The 19,833-nt window shown below is 44.1% G+C and overlaps 1 protein-coding gene across 3 annotated transcripts in view; it reads right to left on the bottom strand.

Moving 5' to 3' along the window:
* The window catches only part of LOC138261627 (trichohyalin-like), a 181,954-nt gene that overhangs the window by 105,289 nt on the left and 56,832 nt on the right, over positions 1 to 19,833 (bottom strand). For all 3 annotated transcript variants that reach the window (XM_069210755.1, XM_069210756.1, XM_069210754.1), the window contains exon 2: positions 4,233 to 5,492. In XM_069210755.1, the coding sequence (XP_069066856.1) occupies positions 4,233 to 5,264 (1,032 nt within the window). In that variant the 5' untranslated portion in view covers positions 5,265 to 5,492. The remainder of the gene's footprint in view (positions 1 to 4,232; positions 5,493 to 19,833) is intronic.

Below are 19,833 nucleotides of genomic sequence, written 5' to 3'. Positions count from 1 at the left end.
ACTCCCCTCACTGCTCATCACCCCCAATGCCCTGCCCCTTTCCCAACGAAAGGATAATAAACACAGTTTATCCTTTCGTTGTGAAAGGTTTTGCAGCTGTTGCTGCTGGCGGGCAACAATCCTCTGCCCTAACGGAGGAGCTGCCGCGGACGGATTGGAGGGTACTGCATGATTATGTGTTAAAACATAATTTCAGAAATTACATATGAAGAAACAATGTTGCTCTGCAACATTTAGAACAAGTTAATCATTAACTTTTGAGAGCAGCGCTCACGAGCAAAAAAAAAAAAAAAACATGAAGGCAATGTGAGAGAAGATTTGGCAAAATAAAAGAGAATAGTTAACTATAAAAAATACAACTTTTTTTTGTCCTTGTGGGCATGTTTTTGCCAGTCACAAGCCTTCTGTTTGTAGGGCCCTAGAAGTTAAAAATAACAAAATAGTACTTGAATCACATCAGAGGCAGAGGACGGGCACTGATTATGATGAATCAATCAGCGATTGGATCCCTGCTCCACAGACAAGAACAAAAATTATGCAAGGCCTGCAGTAATGAATTACAAGGCTTTAAAGAAGAGTGCCACGCAAGCCAACAAATGGTAAACAACAGCAGGCTCCAAGACCTTTCTATTTAACAACAGTCTGGCAAGCAAGACTCTTGCGCTAGCGCATGCTCTCACAGGCTCGACCCTAAAAAACTACAACAGCTCAGCAAGGACCGGACAGGCGTATGGAATAAGACTGAGAGAAAACTTTGTAAATAAAATGAACCTGTGAGGTAAAGGAGAAATTACTGATAAAGCAGAATGCAGCACAAGGCAATCAAAGCAAACAAGGCAGCTCATGGAAAAAGCAATAACAGTTTTCAGGATTCATCAGGCCCTATGGAGAGGTTCACAGTGAAGGAAACGGGAACCCAAAGCAGACTCTCTGGCTCCAGGTAGTTTATGACATGAATACTGTAGGAATAAAACACTTTCAAAGGGCCAAACTCAAGACGGGCTGATTAAGGAATAGTGTGAGTTAGGTGAGAGAAGTTAAGTATCTCCTACACCTTTCATCTGGAAGGGTACCTACAGATATCTGGAAGCAATAAATGAACCAAACTAAACTCCAGAATGGAATGTGGAGCGAATTTTGTATCAATCTTGGCAAGAAAGAATGGAAAGAAAAAAAATAAGAGTATGTCAGAAGTGCAAAAATCGAGCTCAATGTACAACCAGATTCTCGAAAGACTTGTACTTAAAATGTTCATCTTCAGGGAAAAGGGCACAATAGTACTAGGATGTAAAGATAGATGGAATATATATCCCAGAATGGAATCTTGTTTAGGTTTGAGTTCAAATATTATGACTAAATACATGAGCTTGCACTTGTCTAAACTAGCGTTCATATTGCAGGACGCGTCAGAGAAGGTCGTCGGTTAGTGCTGCTTGTGACAGGATCCTGATAGCAAGACCAGTAGAGGCAGCAATAGGTCTCTTCCTGTAGGATTGATGGGGAAAAGAGAGCATCTTTTTCAGGCATCACAAGGATTAAAAAGTGTGGCAAAGACCTCTAGACTACTCAGTTTCTCCAACTCAGACCTGGCATCTCTACCGCTTGTGGTGGTAATAAAAAAAAAGTTTAAAAAAAAAAAAAGTGTTTTTCACTTTGGTTCGCTTCATATTTAGTCATTTTTTAAAAGGACCAAATGACAAAATGAGGATGTGTAGCTCCTATTTCAGCAATGCCTTCAGTCAGGGATTCGGAAAATTACGGGAATACTTGGGCACCAACTGCAAACCTGGTCTAGGACCTGGGTGTTTCAGAGCTTCCATGAGTAATGATTAGCTGTGGTTCTTTCATGTTTCACCAAACTGATCCATTAAAGCATCTCCCTTTAGACATTGCTAATTTTCCCTCTTCCATTTTCAAGGAAGGGAAGGTGCTCTTTGCAATTAACATGTACAAATCTTTTAGAACAGGGAACTAAAAAACACAGAAGGAAGCTTTGTTAGTGTGCATGGGAACGAGGACAGAATTGGCGACAGTCACCCTGTAGCCCAGATGACCAGCAGTAGCCTCATGTGTGATGGTTCTGGAGCGTTAGAACATGGGATAGCCCACACTAAAGAGCATAATGGTAGATGGTATCATCTGAGCAAGGAGTGGAGGAAATGTTTACAGGCATGGAGGAAGTGAAGATGGGAGAACCCACAAACATTATCCAGTTAGGAGAAAAAGTGTTTGTGTTCCTAAATAGGGGATCAATGGAGGCAGAGGAGCAGGCTTCAACAAGTAGCGTGTGTGTTACTAGTAGCTCTCAGGTACCTGTAAATGCACCCCATTCTACTAAATTAGAAGTGTATGATTGTTGAATTAATATAGGTGTACCAAAATTAAGAATGTATATACAAGATGGAAATGTGACCAGTTACAGAACTCATAAGTAGATATCTGAAGAAAAACGGTTGAAATTTCAAAATATGTTTAAAGTGGATATTTGACTGATAAATCATTAGGCGCTGGGAATACTTATTACCAGTGCTACTGGAATTATGCAATTGTGCGGCTGCGGTGATTTTCGCATAATTATAGATCTGCCGCATTTGCCACATAATCCATCTGCCGCATAATCTGCAGATTTTATTTTTAAATATTTTGTTTCAACCTCACACAGTTCAAAAGCTACTAAAAATGCAGCGACATGTGTTGACTTGCATGCAAAAGGCCCTTAGCAATGCCAAACTTGTCACCTTTTTGGTGACTTATTGTTATATTTGGGTACTGAAATGGTACTACTGAGGTGCAAGCAAACCTGGGTCAGCATTACCAAGTTTAAAAAATGATGAATTAATCAAGGAATACTATTACAAAATGTGCTGCATTATGCATCATAGTTTGGGTTTTCTTGCCGCATGATTTTCTTAACCCTGTCGCATAATTTAGCTCTCTCCTGTTGCATATTTCCATTGGCCCTGCTTATTACTCATATCATTTCCTCGGTGACAGGAGCTCTGCAGCTTTGGCTATAATGTATTAACCATCAAGAGACATTCCAAATTGACAAAACCATTCTTTTTTATTAACATTACTGCAGGCGTTTCTGCATGAAGCCCTTATGCGATCATTTAGTGCTAATCGACTTGATCAGTGACTACTAATCAACTTGTATGTGGTGTCCATCAATGTAATCTTGTCTGATATAGTCACTGTTACAGCACTTATATTAGTAGGTCAGGATGTTTTTCATCGAACACAAGTAGCTCTAATTACAGAATAGGTTTGCGGCCCATTATTTATGGAAACAAGTGTACACGAGGATAAAGGATTACGTCTTATTGGAGAATTACGGGGACTGATGTGCCTTTACTATAATTCTTCAACAAGGAAAATCAAGACTGTTACATCAGTGGCAATACTACATCCCAGTGTGACCTTAATTTAATAAGAACCAATCTCTCTTTTCCGCAGGAAAAATGTATTCTTTAAGTTTTGCATTTTATGTAAAACAATCACTTGTGGCCAAGCTAAAGCCTCGTGCTATTTAGTGGTGGGCAGATTAGGCTAATGAGACTAGTTCAAATGCATTCAATTTTACACCAACAGTACAAAATGTACTACAGTTGATCTTAAATGAGCTTGCAACATTCTAGCACTCACGTATTTTCTAGAAACATGAACCGCCTAAGTAGTTGAAAAAAAGAAAACCTTCATGGTATTAATTATATAGATGAAAATGTGTTCCCATCCTTACTTGTTGCTAAAAGTCCGTCATATCAAACAAAGGCTGTGCTGGTCTTGAAAGTTCCTGTCCTCGGTATTAACAACCTAGGTCACTTGATGGCTATGTCGAAATGCCATACATGAGGACGTTATTTACGACGGTCAACATTCTGTCAATGGCAAAGTTGTCCACTTAACCATCAGGACATACGAGCAATGGTTTACGGTTTGACTTCTTGACCACTGAGGTAGGTAAGAGTTTTGTGGGATTATATTTCAATTACTGCCACCTGGCATTAGATTTCTAGTCGATAGTACAGCAAAGTAATGACATTCTCAGACCCACATTTACTCATTCGGCCTTACACTTCTCTCCGAAACTAAAAACAAAATCCATAAAAAATATGAGCAGTGACCCCCAAACAGGAGGTTCACGATTGACAGTACAAAACATCTTACTTCATTTCTTATCAGGCCATAAGCAGACAAATGTAGCATGCTTTGAACTCAATATCAGCACTCACCCTAATTTGCTCAGTGATACGAAATACTTCTTCCTCATTCAGCAGTTTTTTTCCACTTATTGGGGTATTTAGTTGTTGCTGACTTCCGCTCTCTCTGCACTTCTCCGGTTTGTGCGGCTGAACCAGGTCAGTTATGCCTTTTTCTTGGCCCAGCTGCAATGAACGTCTGTTCTCATTTTCAGGGTTCTGAGGTGGTGATCGTTTGTGCCGCTGACGGTGGTCCATTTGATGTGTTACTGGTTCCCCCTTTTTCCGGCATGGCTTTAGTTGAAGCCCATTCTCGGGTTTATGCTGACAAGCTATATCCGTTTCACCCTTTTCTGGGCGGGGATGTAGTTCTCGCCTTCTGTCACTGGCATGTTCTGGTTGCAGCTCTAGCACATGATTCCCTTGCCTGGCCTTTTCATCTTTAGCCCGTTTTTCTTTCTCTCGGAGCAGTTGCATTTCAAATACCCTGTCACTTTTAAAGGCCTGACATATTGGGAATTCGTGAAACTGACGGCTTCCTTTCCCCCGTTTTTCAGTCTCCTGACTCAGTTGCAGGGCGGGCCCAACCCCCTTTGGTAGTTCTTGGGTCAGCTGTGATGTGTTCGGCGGAGGTTTTACTTTTTTGCCTTTCCCCCGTCTTTCTTTCTTCTTGCACAGAGTCAGGTCAAGTTCATTGCTTTTTTCATGCTCCAAACATATATGAGATTTGTGAGGCAGACGCCTATCCTTATCTTCCATTTGCTGCCCTTTCTCCTGGGCCAACTGAATGTGATTGCCCATCTCCCTCTGTAGCTCCTGAGAGATTGGCTGTTTGTGGCTCTGATGCCAGTTGTATTGGTCGTTCTCTTTTTCTTTTGCCTGACAAAGCTGCAGATGGTGTTGGTGCCTTTGTGTCTCCCGCAACTGCAATTCCAGTTCAGCGATAGCGACTCCATCTTGCTGGACATCCTTCTTTAGCTGCTCAACACCCCTATTGCCCAGAATCTTTGTTGTTTCCCAGGCACGGTCCACGATAGCATCCCTGCCTACCATCAGCTGTTCCATTTTAAGCAGAGATGTCAAAGTTCTGTTGCATGCAGCTATGTAACTTGAGGCTGGTGGGCCAAAAGATGATATTTTTCTGACGAGTAACACAGTTAGACTATGGTAAAATTGAATGACGTCAGTCGGATGTGAAATGGCCTTCAAGTTGTTGGTGACTGTTTTCAAATGTAAAACAGGACATTGCTCCTCCTCCCTGGTTTCTCATTTCTGTTTCCAACATCAAAATTCCTAAAAAGAGAAAATTATTTCAGTGAAAAAACATGGGTAACACATTTGCTTTGTGTTAGGTCATCTTAACTAGTGTACTGAACAACCATTTTATTTGATGAAGGATCAGAATCAGTGTTGTCTTAGAATGTGGAGAGACAAAAAGTTCTACAGCAGTTTTTATCTGGGGCTCGTTTCATTCCTTGCAGGTTCAAGTGTGAAATTTGATAGGTTTTAAAAACTGTACAAGTATATTGTATTCAAATGTTATTGCTATGTTATGATTGTTAATTTCCTAGGAGAAATTACTTTGACTCATGCAGTCAGCCTCTCTAAAACTTGTCATAATCAAGTATTTTTGCATGAAAATGAAATTATATTTGTTAGTTTAAGTGGTACTGACCAGAGTGAATTTTGTGAGCTAAACTTTAAATAAGTTTACAAAACCAAAATATGGAAAGTGTGAGCAAATACAACTTGCAAGATCTCGAACACGTAACCGTGTATTCGATTTACTAAATATTACCACGTTATGCCTTTTTGAAAACTCTAGCATTTAATAGAGCAGCTAAAGGTTGCCATGTAAGTGCTCTGTGTTTCGGGCAACAAGAGACACAGCAGCACCATCCGGCTGCTTTCCGTCCCTAGTGAGCTTGTTCCTGCATTGAGCCTTACCAGAGGTCTCAGCAGAGAAGGCCAAATGTTCTACAGAGGTCGATAAGATAGGAAATATCACAGATGCAGAGCTCAATTGCAGATCACTATCTCTCCCTGTGAGCACCTGCATGGAGCCTGTGGACTGTCACATTTTGACTGTGTCCATGTGGAGGTGCTAGTTTGTCGAGAAACAACGCAAGGGGCGCAGAACCAGCTATCTTAAGCAAGCCCCAAAGGGGCGCGATTGCAGTGCCACAGACCTCAGCAAGTGTAAAGGAAGCTACAATATCTATGTTGTTGTGTAGCCACTGTAGTTATAGCTCCATGCACGTTATTTTAGCACACTGGGCCTGCAGCTGTGCACTTTAACCTAGATATATGTTATTCAGCTTTGTTTATTATTTTAGCAATAACCACGTTTGCAGTCTTGTTTTATTTCTCTCTAACTAGCTGTTCTTTGCCTAGGCCAGCACTACTTTCTCAAACAAGACATTCTTGTTCACTCTGTGCTTCTTTCAAGGCTGCAGTGAGATGGGTTGCAGGTGAACGTGGTAAACGTTTTGTCTCTGGTATTTATAGAAAAACACACATCCTTACGTAGAGACATTTTCTCAGAACGTCAGCTGTTTTATTATAAAAACACTTCCCTGTCCCATACATGTTAGAGGGAGATTCTAGCCAGGTGACAACGACTGTATGCAAACTGCTGAACACTTCGCTACAGCTGCTTATGCAGACTTCATGCCTTTGCTCAGGTATGGGGGATGATATCTTACCAGGGGGACCTGAAGGGCAGAACTAGAGCTTAACATGCTGTGCTCTAATATAGCCTAGGTAAGAATTAGTCTATTTGACTCTAGTGACAATATGGTAGCATTATTTCTATGCTTTAATCTCCTTGTCACAATTTTAAACCTGTCAAGCTTTATCATCCTGGTTATTGCAGTACATGCTTTATTGTCTAAGATGCAGGCACTTCATTAAAACCTTATTGAAACATATACTGCCTCTGCTTGTCATTGTATATGTGAGACTAATGTAACTGAGAGAAACGGATGAGATCGGAGCGACCAAGATTTTACTGAGGAATCAATTGTGTCATGCGCTCGGCTGCCCAATCATCCCTGCTCTTGGGTAGAGATGAAGCACTGCTAGTTAGCCGGAGCAAAACCCGGATTGGGGCGACAGGCATCACCTGTAGTGGGTTAAGACTCAGTCTCCCACACCGCAGGCGATTCTGCCGCTCAAATCCAGTAGTCTCATTAGAATAATGAGAGCCTATGCGACAATGTCAGACGGCACCAATCAAAGTGCTTTTCAGGCGGAGAGAGGTAAACTGACATCCAACTAGCATCATAGGCATACTCGGGGGCGGGGCAAATCGTACACATGCCTCTGAACACCTCTGTTGGCTGTCTCTGACTGTCTTTGGTACAGACACAGGAACAAAGGAAAACAGCAAGAGGCTGGCACCAGAGAGATCGAAACACCTGGTCAACTGAAGCAGCTGATTTGCATGAGCATTCTGGGCCCTCATGCCAATGCAAGGACATTCATGGAATGCTTTCGTCTAACCCCAGATGATTGACACTTGTCAGGGCTGAAGATTTTTTAATACCCAATGCCAAAGTTGCCCAGACTAAGTTTAGTGCATAATTTGCCACTCTAAAAAGATACTACAAATGTACTTGATTCATTTTGATCAATCAAGTAATCTATTGGAGCCCAATTCTCAACACCAAACTTACCGTGAGGTAGCAGAAACCCACAGCCCACATTTGTTTCTGCTTCACAAAAAGCAATATTTAATAATAAGACAAGAAAAGCACAAGACAGGGGGCACCGTACACACCCAATCATGTCGCAGTTGGGAAGCATTTATTGGAAGATGAAAAATGTTCCACTGCAGCCTTTGACAAAAGATACCTCCCCCGTGAGAAAGTAGCCCCTTTCTAGCATGGTTACCCCCATTTTTAGCCTGTTTGTGAGTGTTTCTCAGTGTGTTTTTACTGTCTCACTGAGATGCAGCTAGCCAGGACCCCAGTGCTCATAGTTAAAACCCTATTTGTCAGTGTGTTTTGCCTGTCTCACTGGGATCCCGCTAGCCAGGACCCCAGTGCTCATAGTTTGTGGCCTATGTGTGTTGTCAGTATGCTTGACTGTGTCACTGAAGTTCTGCTAACCAGAACTCCAGTGCTTATGCTCTCTCTACTTACCAAATTTGTCACTATACATTAGTGACTCCATATTCCAATTCTTATTGGCACACTGGTCCCCCCCCTTATAAGTCCTTAGTATATGGTACCTAGGTACCCAGGGCATTGGGGTTCCAGGAGATCCTTATGAGCTGCAGTATTTCTTTTGCCACCCATAAGGAGCTCATACACACCTTTCACCAGGACTGCCACTGCAGGCTGAGTGAAATAGTGCCCACACTATTTCACAGCAATTTCACTGCACAAAAGTAACTCATTAGCCACCTATATGTCTAACCTTCATTTACTGAAGGCTGGGTACAAAATTATTGGGTGTGAGGGCACCCTTGCACTAGCAAAGGTGCCCCCACGTTGTCCAGGGCAATTCCCCAGACTTCGTGAGTGCGGGGACACCATTATAAGCGTGCACTACACATATGTCAATATATATATGGAGCTTCACAATGGTAACTCCGAATATAGCCATGTGAGGTGTCTAAGATCACGGATTGTCCCCCCAATCCAAATCTGGTATTGGGGGACAATCCCATGCACCCTGGGGGCTCCCCCAGTACTACCACGCCAGCTCTCAGAGGTTTCGACTGCAGCCCCAGCTGCTGCCACCTCACAGACAGGTTTCTGCCCTCCTGGGGATTGAGCAGCTCCATCCCAGGAAGGCAGAAGAAAGCATTTCCTGAGGACTGGGGCGTTACAACCTCTCCCTTGTTGCTTGCAGTCTTGCTTGGTTTCTTGCAAAATCCTTTATCACGACTTGTAGTGTGTCCTGAGGAAACTTACTGTACTTTACTCCTGCTTTCCTGGGCTCTGGGATGGGGTACTTTACTTACCTTTGGTGTTTTCCTACACTCCCAGCGCCCCTCTACACACTACACTTGCCTAGGGGGGGATTCGACATTCGCATTCCGCTATTTTAGTAAATGGTTTGTGTTGCCCCTTAAATGCTCAAATTTAGGTAACAGGTTTGCAACCTCTATCGTGGGAGAGTTTATTTACATGGTCTTGGGCATCACATAAATTTCAAGACTGTGGAGGTACAGGTAATAAAGAATTTCTGTGTTATCCTAGGTACCATACAATATTGATATTGAAATCAGCAGACTCCAAAATATAGCACGACAGTGCTTATATTTGTGAAAAAGTAAGCAAAGCACCTCAACATTTTTCTCAGCAGGCAGCACCAACGCCCCACACTGACACCACTTGTATGGACAATACCTAATGCTAATTATAGTGAAGGGGGTGAGTCACCTTTCTTAAGGTGTATACGGTGCTGAAGCTGTCAGAGGCCAGTTCTGCAACAAGGGGACCATTGCTGGCACCGAATCCCTTTCTCTTGGTTCTTCAAATAATTCAACAGGTGAAACTGATTCTTCGTGAGACACTGGGGAAATGAGTGACGAAAGTGAAGGAAGAGAGGAGGAAAGAGAAAGATGAGAGAGGAGGATGGCAGCAGGGCTGGTATGAAAGTTTTCCTAGGACTGCTTTTCATTCCCAGTCCAGCCCTGGCTTAGAGAACTTGCTAAATAGCAAATATTTGGTACTCAACCATTCAGAGTTGTAGCAAAAGTCTAGGTCAGATATAAAAAAACAGGTACAATTTTTCAGATGGGGTAAGGGGCATTTTATCCAATACTCCAGATGAAGCTCCCAAGGCAGATACCATATTTCATAAGAGATCTCCACAAACAGATACAAAACTTAATGAGGAGTCCTCTGTAATTTAACCCACTATCACAGATTTGGCCTTCTCCACTTGAGACAGTGCTAAGGAGGGAAGCCATTTTAGCTTGACACAACACACTAAGGGATTTTCCAAGCACACTCAGCATCAGACAACACCCTCAGAACTGAACACAACACCCCAAGATGCAGCATCCAGAAATGAAGACAGTCTCCAATTTTGACTCCAAAACTGAAAACAACACTACAAATGCATTGGCTAGAACTAAACACAACAGTGTAAATATAGGATCCTAAAGTAGTAAAATATATCAGCTGAGACATCTACATCTAGCCACTATACGGCAGACATGGCTTTGGGAACAAGATGACATCTGCAGCACTGGACATATTCTGACTGTGGTGGCCTCGGAACAAGAGAAAAAAATCTTGAGATGTTGCCACTAGAACTGGAGACAAAATGTGAGAAATAACGTTGAGAACTGACAATACTTAAGGTGTGCCCTCTTGAACCAGACACAGTACTCTAGTGGCTGCCCCCAGATCAGCAGGCAATGCATAATGTGCAGGGGTCTTTAAAGTAGCAACAATTCTTGCAGTGACAATTGTGAACTCCAGGTGGAACTTTGTGTACTTGGCACAATAACTTTAGTGGGGATCTACAGAGAAAGACGCAAAACTTCAGACATAGCTTCAGGTGTTTTTCACAATAGGCTAGATTGGTCTCTAAAATGGTTAGCAACTAGCCAGAGGACGCAGCAAGGTCTAGACACATTATTCCAAAGGACCCCTTTAAATGTACCCAGTACTCCACATAAGGCTTTACGTGTTTCCTCTCGGTTTTATTAGCCCTCTGTAGGAAGTTGGCTCTGTATATGCTATTTCAAAGTAAGACATAGTGTGCACAGAGTCCAAGGGTTCCCCTTAGAGGTAAGATAGTGGCAAAGTAGATAATTCTAATGCTCTATTTTGTGGTAGTGTGGTCGAGCAGTAGGCTTATCATAGAGTACTGTTAAGCTCGAGGATTTTTGAGACCCCCTGAACCTAATCCTGTACTCCTCAGTGGAGAATCCAAAGCCCTCAATCAGGGTAGCCTTCATAAGGTCATAGGATTCTGCATCTTTTCCAGAGAGTGTGAGGAGTCTATCCCTACACTTTCCAGTGAACATTTCCCAAAGGAGGGCACCCCAGTGAGATCTGTTTACTTTTCTGGTTGCACAAGCCCTCTCAAAAGCTGTGAACCATTTGGTGATGTCATCACCATCTTCATATTTTGTTACAATCCCTTTGGGGATTTTTAGCATGTCAGTATTCTCTCTGACCCTATTTAAGTTGCTGCCACCATTGATGGGACTAAACCCATCTCTTGTCTTTCCTTCTCTATGGCTGGGAGCTGTCTCTCCAAAGCCAATCTTCTGGCAATCCTGGCTAACAGGAGGTCATCTTCATTGAGGCTGCCCTCAATGCTTCCAGAGTTGCTGGACTCCCCTGTGGGAGAAGCAGCATCTCTGACTATCACTTGTGGAGTCAGGGTTTGAGGGACCCTGGTCTCCCTAACTAGGACAGGAGGGAGGGAATTATCCTCCAGGTCACTAGTTTCCCCCTCTGTAAGGTTGTCTTCAGAGGGGTGGTCTCTAGCAAACTCTGCCAAAAGCTCCTGGAGCTGTACTTTGGTAGGGTTTTATCCAGTTTTGATATTTATTATTTTACAGAGAGTCCTTAACTCTGACATACTTGGATGCAGGTAAGGGGTGAGGTTGAGTTCCACCACCATCTTTCTGTGCTAGACATTATTTCTCTAAAAGTTGGGATACCTTTTAAGAATCTAAAACTATCTCTAGAACTTAATCAAAACTTTTAAAAAAGTTGGCTCTGTATATACTATTTTAAAGTAAGAAATAGTGTGCACAGAGTCCAAGGGTTCCCCTTAGAGGTAAAATAGTGGCAAAAGTAGATAATTCTAATGCTCTATTTTGTGGTAGTGTGGTCGAGCAGTAGGCTTATCAGAGGGTAGTGTTAAGCATTTGTTGTACACTCACAGGCAATACATGAGGAACACACACTCAAAGACTTACTCCAGGCCAATAGGTTTTTATATTGAAAAATATATTTCCTTAGATTATATTTAGAACCACAGGTTCAAGATTTACAGTTAATACTTTAAATGTAAGGTACTTCACTTAGATACTTTAGGAACTTTGAATGACAACAAAATCATGTACAGTCTTTGTAAAAATGGCAATAAGCTATTTTCAAAGTGGACACTGCAAAAATCAACAGTTCCTGGGGGGGGTAAGTAAAGGTTAGATTAGGAGTTAAGTAAAACACTTACAAGTCTCCGTTCTGGGGCATAGGCAGCCCACCGTTGTGGGGGTTCAAGGCAACCCCAAAGTTACCACACCAGCAGCTCAGGGCCGGTCAGGTACAGAGGTCGAAGAGGTGCCCAAAACACATAGGCACCTATGGAGAACAGGGGTGCTCCGGTTCCAGTCTGCCAGCAGGTAAGTACCTGCGTCCTTTGGGGGGGGGCAGACCAGGGGGGTTTTGTAGAGCACTGGGGGGGGGGGGACACAAGTAGGCACACAAAACACACCCTCAGCGGCACAGGGGTGGCCGGGTGCAGTGTGCAAAGCAGGCGTCGGGTTTCAGGTAGGAAATAATGGAGGGACCCGGGGGTCACTCTAGTGGTGCAGGCAGGCACAGGGGGGGGGCTTCTCGGGACAGCCACCACCTGGGCAAGGTAGAGGGTCGCCAGGGGGTCACTCCTGCGTTGAAGTTCGGTTCCTTCAGGTCCTGGGGCTGCAGGTGCAGTGTTGGTTCCAGGCGTTGGGTCTCTTGTTACAAGCAGTCGCGGTCAGGGGGAGCCTCTGGATTCTCTCTGCAGGTGTCGCTGTGGGGGCTGAGAGGGGTCGTCTCTGGTTACTCACGGGCTCGCAGTCACTGGGGAGTCCACTCTGAGGTGTTTGTTCTCTGGATCTCGAGCCAGGGGCGTCGGGTGTAGAGCGTGAAGTCTCACGCTTCCGGCGGAAACGTGCAGTCTTTGAAAGTTGCTTCTTTGTTGCAAAGAAGTTGCAGGTTTTGAACAGGGCCGCTGTTCACTGGAGTTTCTTGGTCCTTTAGTCCAGGGCAGTCCTCTGAGGCTTCAGAGGTCGCTGGTCCCTGTTGGATGCGTCGCTGGAGCAGGTTTTCGAAGTTGGAGACAGGCCGGTAGGGCTGGGGCCAAATCAGTTGTCGTCTTCCTCCTTCTCTGCAGGTTTGTAGGTCAGCAGTCCTTCTTTCTTTAGGTTGCAGGAATCTGATTTCCTGGGATCTGGGGAGCCCCTAAATACTGAATTTAGGGGTGTATTTAGGTCTGGGAGGGCAGTAGCCAATGGCTAGTGTCCTTGAGGGTGGCTACACCCTCTTTGTGCCTGCTCCCTGTGGGGAGGGGGGGCACATCCCTAATCCTATTGGGGGAATCCTCCAAACTCAAGATGGAGGATTTCTCAAGGCAGGGGTCACCTCAGCTCAGGACACCTTAGGGGCTGTCCTGACTGGTGGGTGACTCCTCCTTGTTTTTCTCGTTATCTCCTCCAGCCTTTCCGCCAAAAGTGGGGGCAGTGGCCGGAGGGGCGGGCATCTCCACTAGCTGGGATGCCCTGGGGCGCTGTAACAAAAGGGGTGAGCCTTTAAGGCTCACTGCCAGGTGTTACAGTTCCTGCAGGGGGAGGTGAGAAGCACCTCCACCCAGTCCAGGCTTTGTTCCTGGCCACAGAGTGACAAAGGCACTCTCCCCATGTGGCCAGCAACATGTCTGGTGTGTGGCAGGCTGGCAGGAACTAGTCAGCCTACACTAGAAGTCGGGTAGGTTTTCAGGTGTATTTTACAATAAATTGCACACTGGCATCAGTGTGCATTTATTGTGCTGAGAAGTTTGATACCAAACTTCCCAGTTTTCAGTTTAGCCATTATGGAACTGTGGAGTTTGTGTTTGACAAACTCCCAGACGATATACTCTTATGGCTACCCTGCACTTACAATGTCTAAGATTTTGCTTAGGCACTGTAGAGGCATAGTGCTCATGCACATATGCCCTCACCTGTGGTATAGTGCACCCTGCCTTAGGGCTGCAAGGCCTGCTAGAGGGGTAACTTACCTATGCCACAGGCAGTGTGAGGTTGGCATGGCACTCTGAGGGGAGTGCCATGTCGACTTAGTCATTTTCTCCCCACCAGCACACACAAGCTGTGAGGCAGTGTGCATGTGCTGAGTGAGGGGTCCCTAGGGTGGCATAAGACATGCTGCAGCCCTTAGAGAGCTTCCCTGGCATCAGGCCCCTTGGTACCAGGGGTACCAGTTACAAGGGGCTTACCTGAGTGCCAGGGTTGTGCCAATTGTGGAGACAAAGGTACAGTTTAGGGAAAGAACACTGGTGCTGGGGCCTGGTTAGCATGGTCCCAGCACACTTTCAAATCATAACTTAGCATCAGCAAAGGCAAAAAGTTAGGGGGTAACCATGCCAAGGGGGCATTTCTTACACCCTCTCTGTTCTCTCCAATATTAATTTTGGCCTACTCATGTAAGTGAAGCTTGCAGTGTCGCTGTCAGTACTTTAACCATCTGTGTACTATAGCTGAGCTCACACTGCTGCTGCCTGTGCTGTACCTCTTCTTGAGATAGGGTAACTTGAACCTCTTCTGCTTGTTCTGTAACAGTGTCAGTAACTGAAGGTTACCCTGCTGCTGCCTCTGTTTTTGAAGCTTACATCACTGCTGCCCATGCTCTACTTCGATGCTAGTGAAGCTTGTGATTTTTTTTTTTACTGCACAAAGCCAAACTCATTGGTTTTGAAAATCAACAATAATCGGGGTTACTGGAGCGATGCATTCTCAATTTAACACCAAGAAAGAAAATGCATTTATCCTTGAAGATGACTGTCCTGTACCCATGGATAATTATAAAAGTAAAAAGTAGGTTTTCAGACAACTTATCTTTTCTTTTAAATAATACATTATCTTCAGTATCCTAGGAATACGATTGAAAAACATATAGGCACTGCTGAGGTTCAAACTCCAGATCTCTAGTTTACTAGACAGGTGCTTTAACCAACTAAGCCACAGCACCAGTCACTTCACATCGGATTTCACCTGGTTCAATTCCTGGTGTAAATGGCAGGTACCGCACACTATTCTACATTTAATGTCTTGACATTTCTCATCTGTTCTCAACAAGAGGGTGGAAAAGACAAGTTGATAAAGTAATGGAAAAATTACAAAATGGGTCATGAAAAGCTTATATCGGCACACAATCATATTTTGTTTATTTTGTAATGTTTAAAAATATTAACACCATACACTGATGGACGGAGTGCTTTACAGACGTGAAAGTACAAAATGTAAGAAGACAGTGCAATGATATGAAGTCACTAATATGTAAATAACACTTAAGTTGATGTCTACATAACCAGCGTGCCATTTCCGGCTCCTCATGTGACCCCTAGCAGCCCTACCTGTGCTTCACAGAGGTCACTGCCACAAATGTATTTGTAAAGCCCCGATGAGCGCAGTGAGGTGCAAAAGTGTTTTAAATATTTTCTTCAAACACATTTTCTCCATCTCCAAATATGAAATAGCCACAATGTTGCTCGTCACTTTCTCAACAGAGAACAAATGTTTTTTTTTATTTTTTTTAAATCTGTTTATTAAACTTGATACAAAACAAGGCACAAAAGTATCAGTACTTTACATACGCCCATCCACTCTCCAAATGCTTTTCTGAGCACTTGTACATAACTTTGCACAACATTGCTATATTTTAGTGTACTGGCTTTCCTTAAACATTATATAACTGAAAACATTTGACATGAAGATAAATTATTCTAAAATATATATGTTGGCGTCAATTATTATAGTGAAGGCATATAACTGTACAGGCTCTAAAGGGCTACCTTTCCATATGTGCGCTTTGGTATGGGGGTATAGCAGTATTATGAAGCAGCTGATGAGTGGGTATAATATGGGCAAGGCTCGATGGTACAATATCTATGGGTTGTTTAGGGCAAACTCAAATTATTATGAATAATTTTAGTAATAGCGTATCCTGAGAATTTTGAGGGGGCTGATTCATGGTGGGTATTTGTCATCCCTGGATTCAATTCTAACTACAAAGAGGTCCCAGCTTTCAGTCCCGTTCTGTATCTGGCCTCTATGTTGTGATTGCCTCAGGGTTTGAGATTCCGCCAGTGTGTAATCGTGTAAGTCTCGGAGCCATAGGGAGTGGCGAGGGACATTTGGGGCCTTCCAATGTGTAGCTATCAGGCGCTTGTATGTCACGAATGCTAAATCTACAAACTTGTGAGTGTGTTTATCATTTTTTGTGCGGTGTCGTATATTGAGCAGGCACGATTCCGGAGTAGGGGTAAGCGTCTGGCCTATCAGGTCTGCGGTTGTAGCAACTATTTGGTTCCAACCGGTGTTGATCGTGTGACATTCCCAAACCATATGGTAAAAGGTTGCTGCAGGGGTAGCGCATCTTGGACATATGGAGTTAGCTTCTGGGTATATTTTATGGATACGGGCAGGGGAAAGATATGTATGATGCACATAATTAAATTGCGTGTATCTTAGTCTGAAGTTGCGAGATACGGACTTAATCGAGGTGAGGGCTGTGTCCCAGGATTTTTGTGCTATTGGTGCAGGAAGGGCAGAATCCCAACGAAGCTTGACCTGGGTTAGAGCTTTGCAGCTATTTGTTAGGAGTATTTTGTATAATGTGGTAACAACATGTTTTGCTTCCCCCATAGAGAGTATTGTAGTAAGTAGGAGGGATTCGTTTGGCTCGTTATGTCCGCAGCCCCATATGTTACGTAGGAGGTTAGTTATGGCATTCAATGTCAAAAAGGCACGTGGTTGCATTATTTCCATAGCTACCAGTTCTGTAAACTTGATTGCTCTGGAGTCCTTATATAGGTCTCCTGTGTTCAGAGTATTAACTGCCCGTACATCATGATGAGAGGATAGTGCATGGATGCCCGGCAACTGTAGTACTGGAATTAGGGGAGAGTAGGGGAGGGGCTGCTTTTTGCTCTGTATGTATCCCTTCCAGCAGTGTCCAGCCGAATCTAGCAGTGGAGTGTTACGTGGTAGGTGAGGGAGCCCTGTTAATAACCATGTCAGTATCGTTGTTGGAGTTATATAAGCCACCATAGCTGTAGACTCTGCATTGGACGGCTCGTTGAGCCATTTAGTGACCCATTGAAGTTGGGCTGCTGCATAGTATAGCTCCATGTTCGGCATGCCCAACCCACCCTCCGCTTGTGGATATTGTGTGGTGGTTAGGGCTACTCTGCGTCTGTCTCTGCCCCATAGCAGGTCAGTTAATAGGGAATGCACTTTGTGGAAAAACGAGCGTGGTAAAGACAGCGGAAGTGCGGAGAAATAATATAAGAATCTTGGTAATATTAGCATTTTAACTATTGCTATCCGGCCCATAGGCAATAAGGGCAAGGAGCTCCAAAATGACAAGGAGCCGCAGGTAGAGCGGAGCAGCCTGTCAAGGTTACCTTCTTTTAGGTCTGACATGGAATGATATACTTGAACACCCAAGTATTTGAAGGTTTGGTGCGACCATGGTAGTTGATGCATGAGGAGGGATGCTCGACGTTCAGGGGGCAAGCAAGTAAGAGGGGAGATACAGGATTTAGACCAATTCACATATAATCCAGATACAAGAGCAAACTTATTCAGTATATGCATTATCTTAGACAGGGAGACGGAGTGATTACGCAAATATACCAGGGCATCATCCGCGTACAAGGATATTATGTGATATGTGTCGAACTCCCTTATGCCCCATTTGTGCGCACCGCTTCTGAGCTTAATTGCAAGTGGTTCCATAGCTATTGCAAACAGCAATGGTGAGAGCGGGCAGCCCTGTCTGGTTCCTCTTTTCACAGGAAAGGCCTTCGACACTACCTGACCGGTTTTAACTCGGGCTGTTGGTTTGGAATATAGTGTAGCAATCCAGTCAATGAAACCACTCCGGAATCCAAACGCCTTGAGGGCACTAAATAGGTATTCCCATCCCAGTGTATCAAACGCCTTTTCTATGTCTAATGACACAGTCACACTATCTGGATCAGTGGTATTGTGCATGATACGGATTAGGCGCCTTATATTGAGAAAAGTGTTTCTTCCCGGGATAAATCCCGACTGGTCCGGGTGTACTAAGTGTGGCAATTGGGGAAGCAATCTGTTTGCTAGGATTTTCCCTAGCAGTTTGCAGTCAGTGTTCAGTAGCGAAAGTGGTCTATATGATCTGACGTCCAGTGGGTCTCGCCCCGGTTTGGGCAGGACCACTATTAGTGCTTCCCTCATAGAGTCTGGCAATTGTTTTCTATTGCGTGCTTCGTTAAACACCTCCAACAGAGGCTGTAATAAATGCTTGCTGTGCGAGTTATAGTATTCTGGTGGTAGACCGTCAGTGCCAGGAGACTTGCCGCGTGCCATCTGAGAGAGGGCCAAGCTAAATAGGTATTAAATAGGTACATCTGAGAGAGGGCCAAGCGAAGCTCCTCAATGGTAATGGGGCCGTCTAGGACATCAGCGTTGTTGATGACGTTCCAATTTTGGGGAATCTGTGCTAGAAATTCGGACAATTGTTGTTCTGTAGGGGGGATAGAAGATTGATACAACATGTGATAGTACGTATAGAAGGCTTTGTTAATGTCCGTTTGAGTGTTAACCACCATCCCTGTTCGCGTTTTGATAGCTCCTATCGGCGATGATTGTGGTGATTGCCGCACTAACCATGCCAGCAGTTTGCCCGATCTGTCCCCCTCGGCATGTTGTCTCATTTTAAAATGTCTATAATTGTGCCTGCTAAGACTGTCATCTGTTTCTCTGTATTTTTCTTTCAGTGATATTAGCGTTTCTGTTGGGGTTTTATTTGTTATGACTTCAGTCTCCGCCTGTTGTATTTTAGCTTCCAGTTTTAGTAGCTCTGAAGTCAGCATTTTCTTAATGCCCACCGACTCTGACAGACAGTGTCCTCTGATTACCACTTTATGTGCGTCCCATTCGGTGGCTCGGGTTGGTGTTGTATTTTTATTTAGAGAGAAATAGGTCGATAGGCATGTGGCCAATTCAGTGTTAAAGGGAGGGTCAGTCAGGGGGTCTGGTTGCAGGCGCCATGTTGGGATGCTGGCATGTATGTATCCCCATAGCAATATGGAGTTGTGTGGGTTATGATCTGATATAGTGCGGGCTAGGTAGCCAGACAAAGTTACCTTTGGGATTATGCTAGGTGTAACAAAGAACATATCCAGCTTGGTGTGGAGTTTATGCACTGGTGAGTAGAACGAGTACTCACGTAGTGTGGGATGTGAAGTTCTCCAAATTTCGCTTAGCCCGTTATTAGAAGCCCAGTCCAATAGTTCAAGCGATGCTCGTTTAGCCGGAGGATAGAGCGATCTTTCAGGATATCAGAACGCAGTTAAAGTCTCCTCCCCATATAGCATCTATTGCTGGGTCGCTGAACATGCTGCTGCCCAATGTCCCTAGGAAGTCCCATTGGTTTGTATTAGGAGTATATAATGTTATTAGGGCTAAGGGGCTTCCGTCTAAGGTACCCTCCAGTACTACGTACCTCCCGTTTGGGTCACATTGTTTGCGGGACATAGTGTATGGGACCCCGGGGGCTATCCAGATTACCGCTCCTTTTGCGTATGTCGAAAAGGTGGTCCCATATACTTGGCCTTTCCATTTTGTTTTAGTATTTGCCAACAAGGATTCATCTAAATGTGTCTCTTGCAACATGGCTATTTGGATCTG

The sequence above is a fragment of the Pleurodeles waltl genome, chromosome 10, assembly GCF_031143425.1.
Source record: "Pleurodeles waltl isolate 20211129_DDA chromosome 10, aPleWal1.hap1.20221129, whole genome shotgun sequence".
Taxonomy (NCBI): Eukaryota; Metazoa; Chordata; class Amphibia; order Caudata; family Salamandridae; genus Pleurodeles; species Pleurodeles waltl.
The sequence above is the reverse complement of the archived record's forward strand: the minus strand, read 5'-3'. Positions and strand labels throughout refer to the sequence as shown.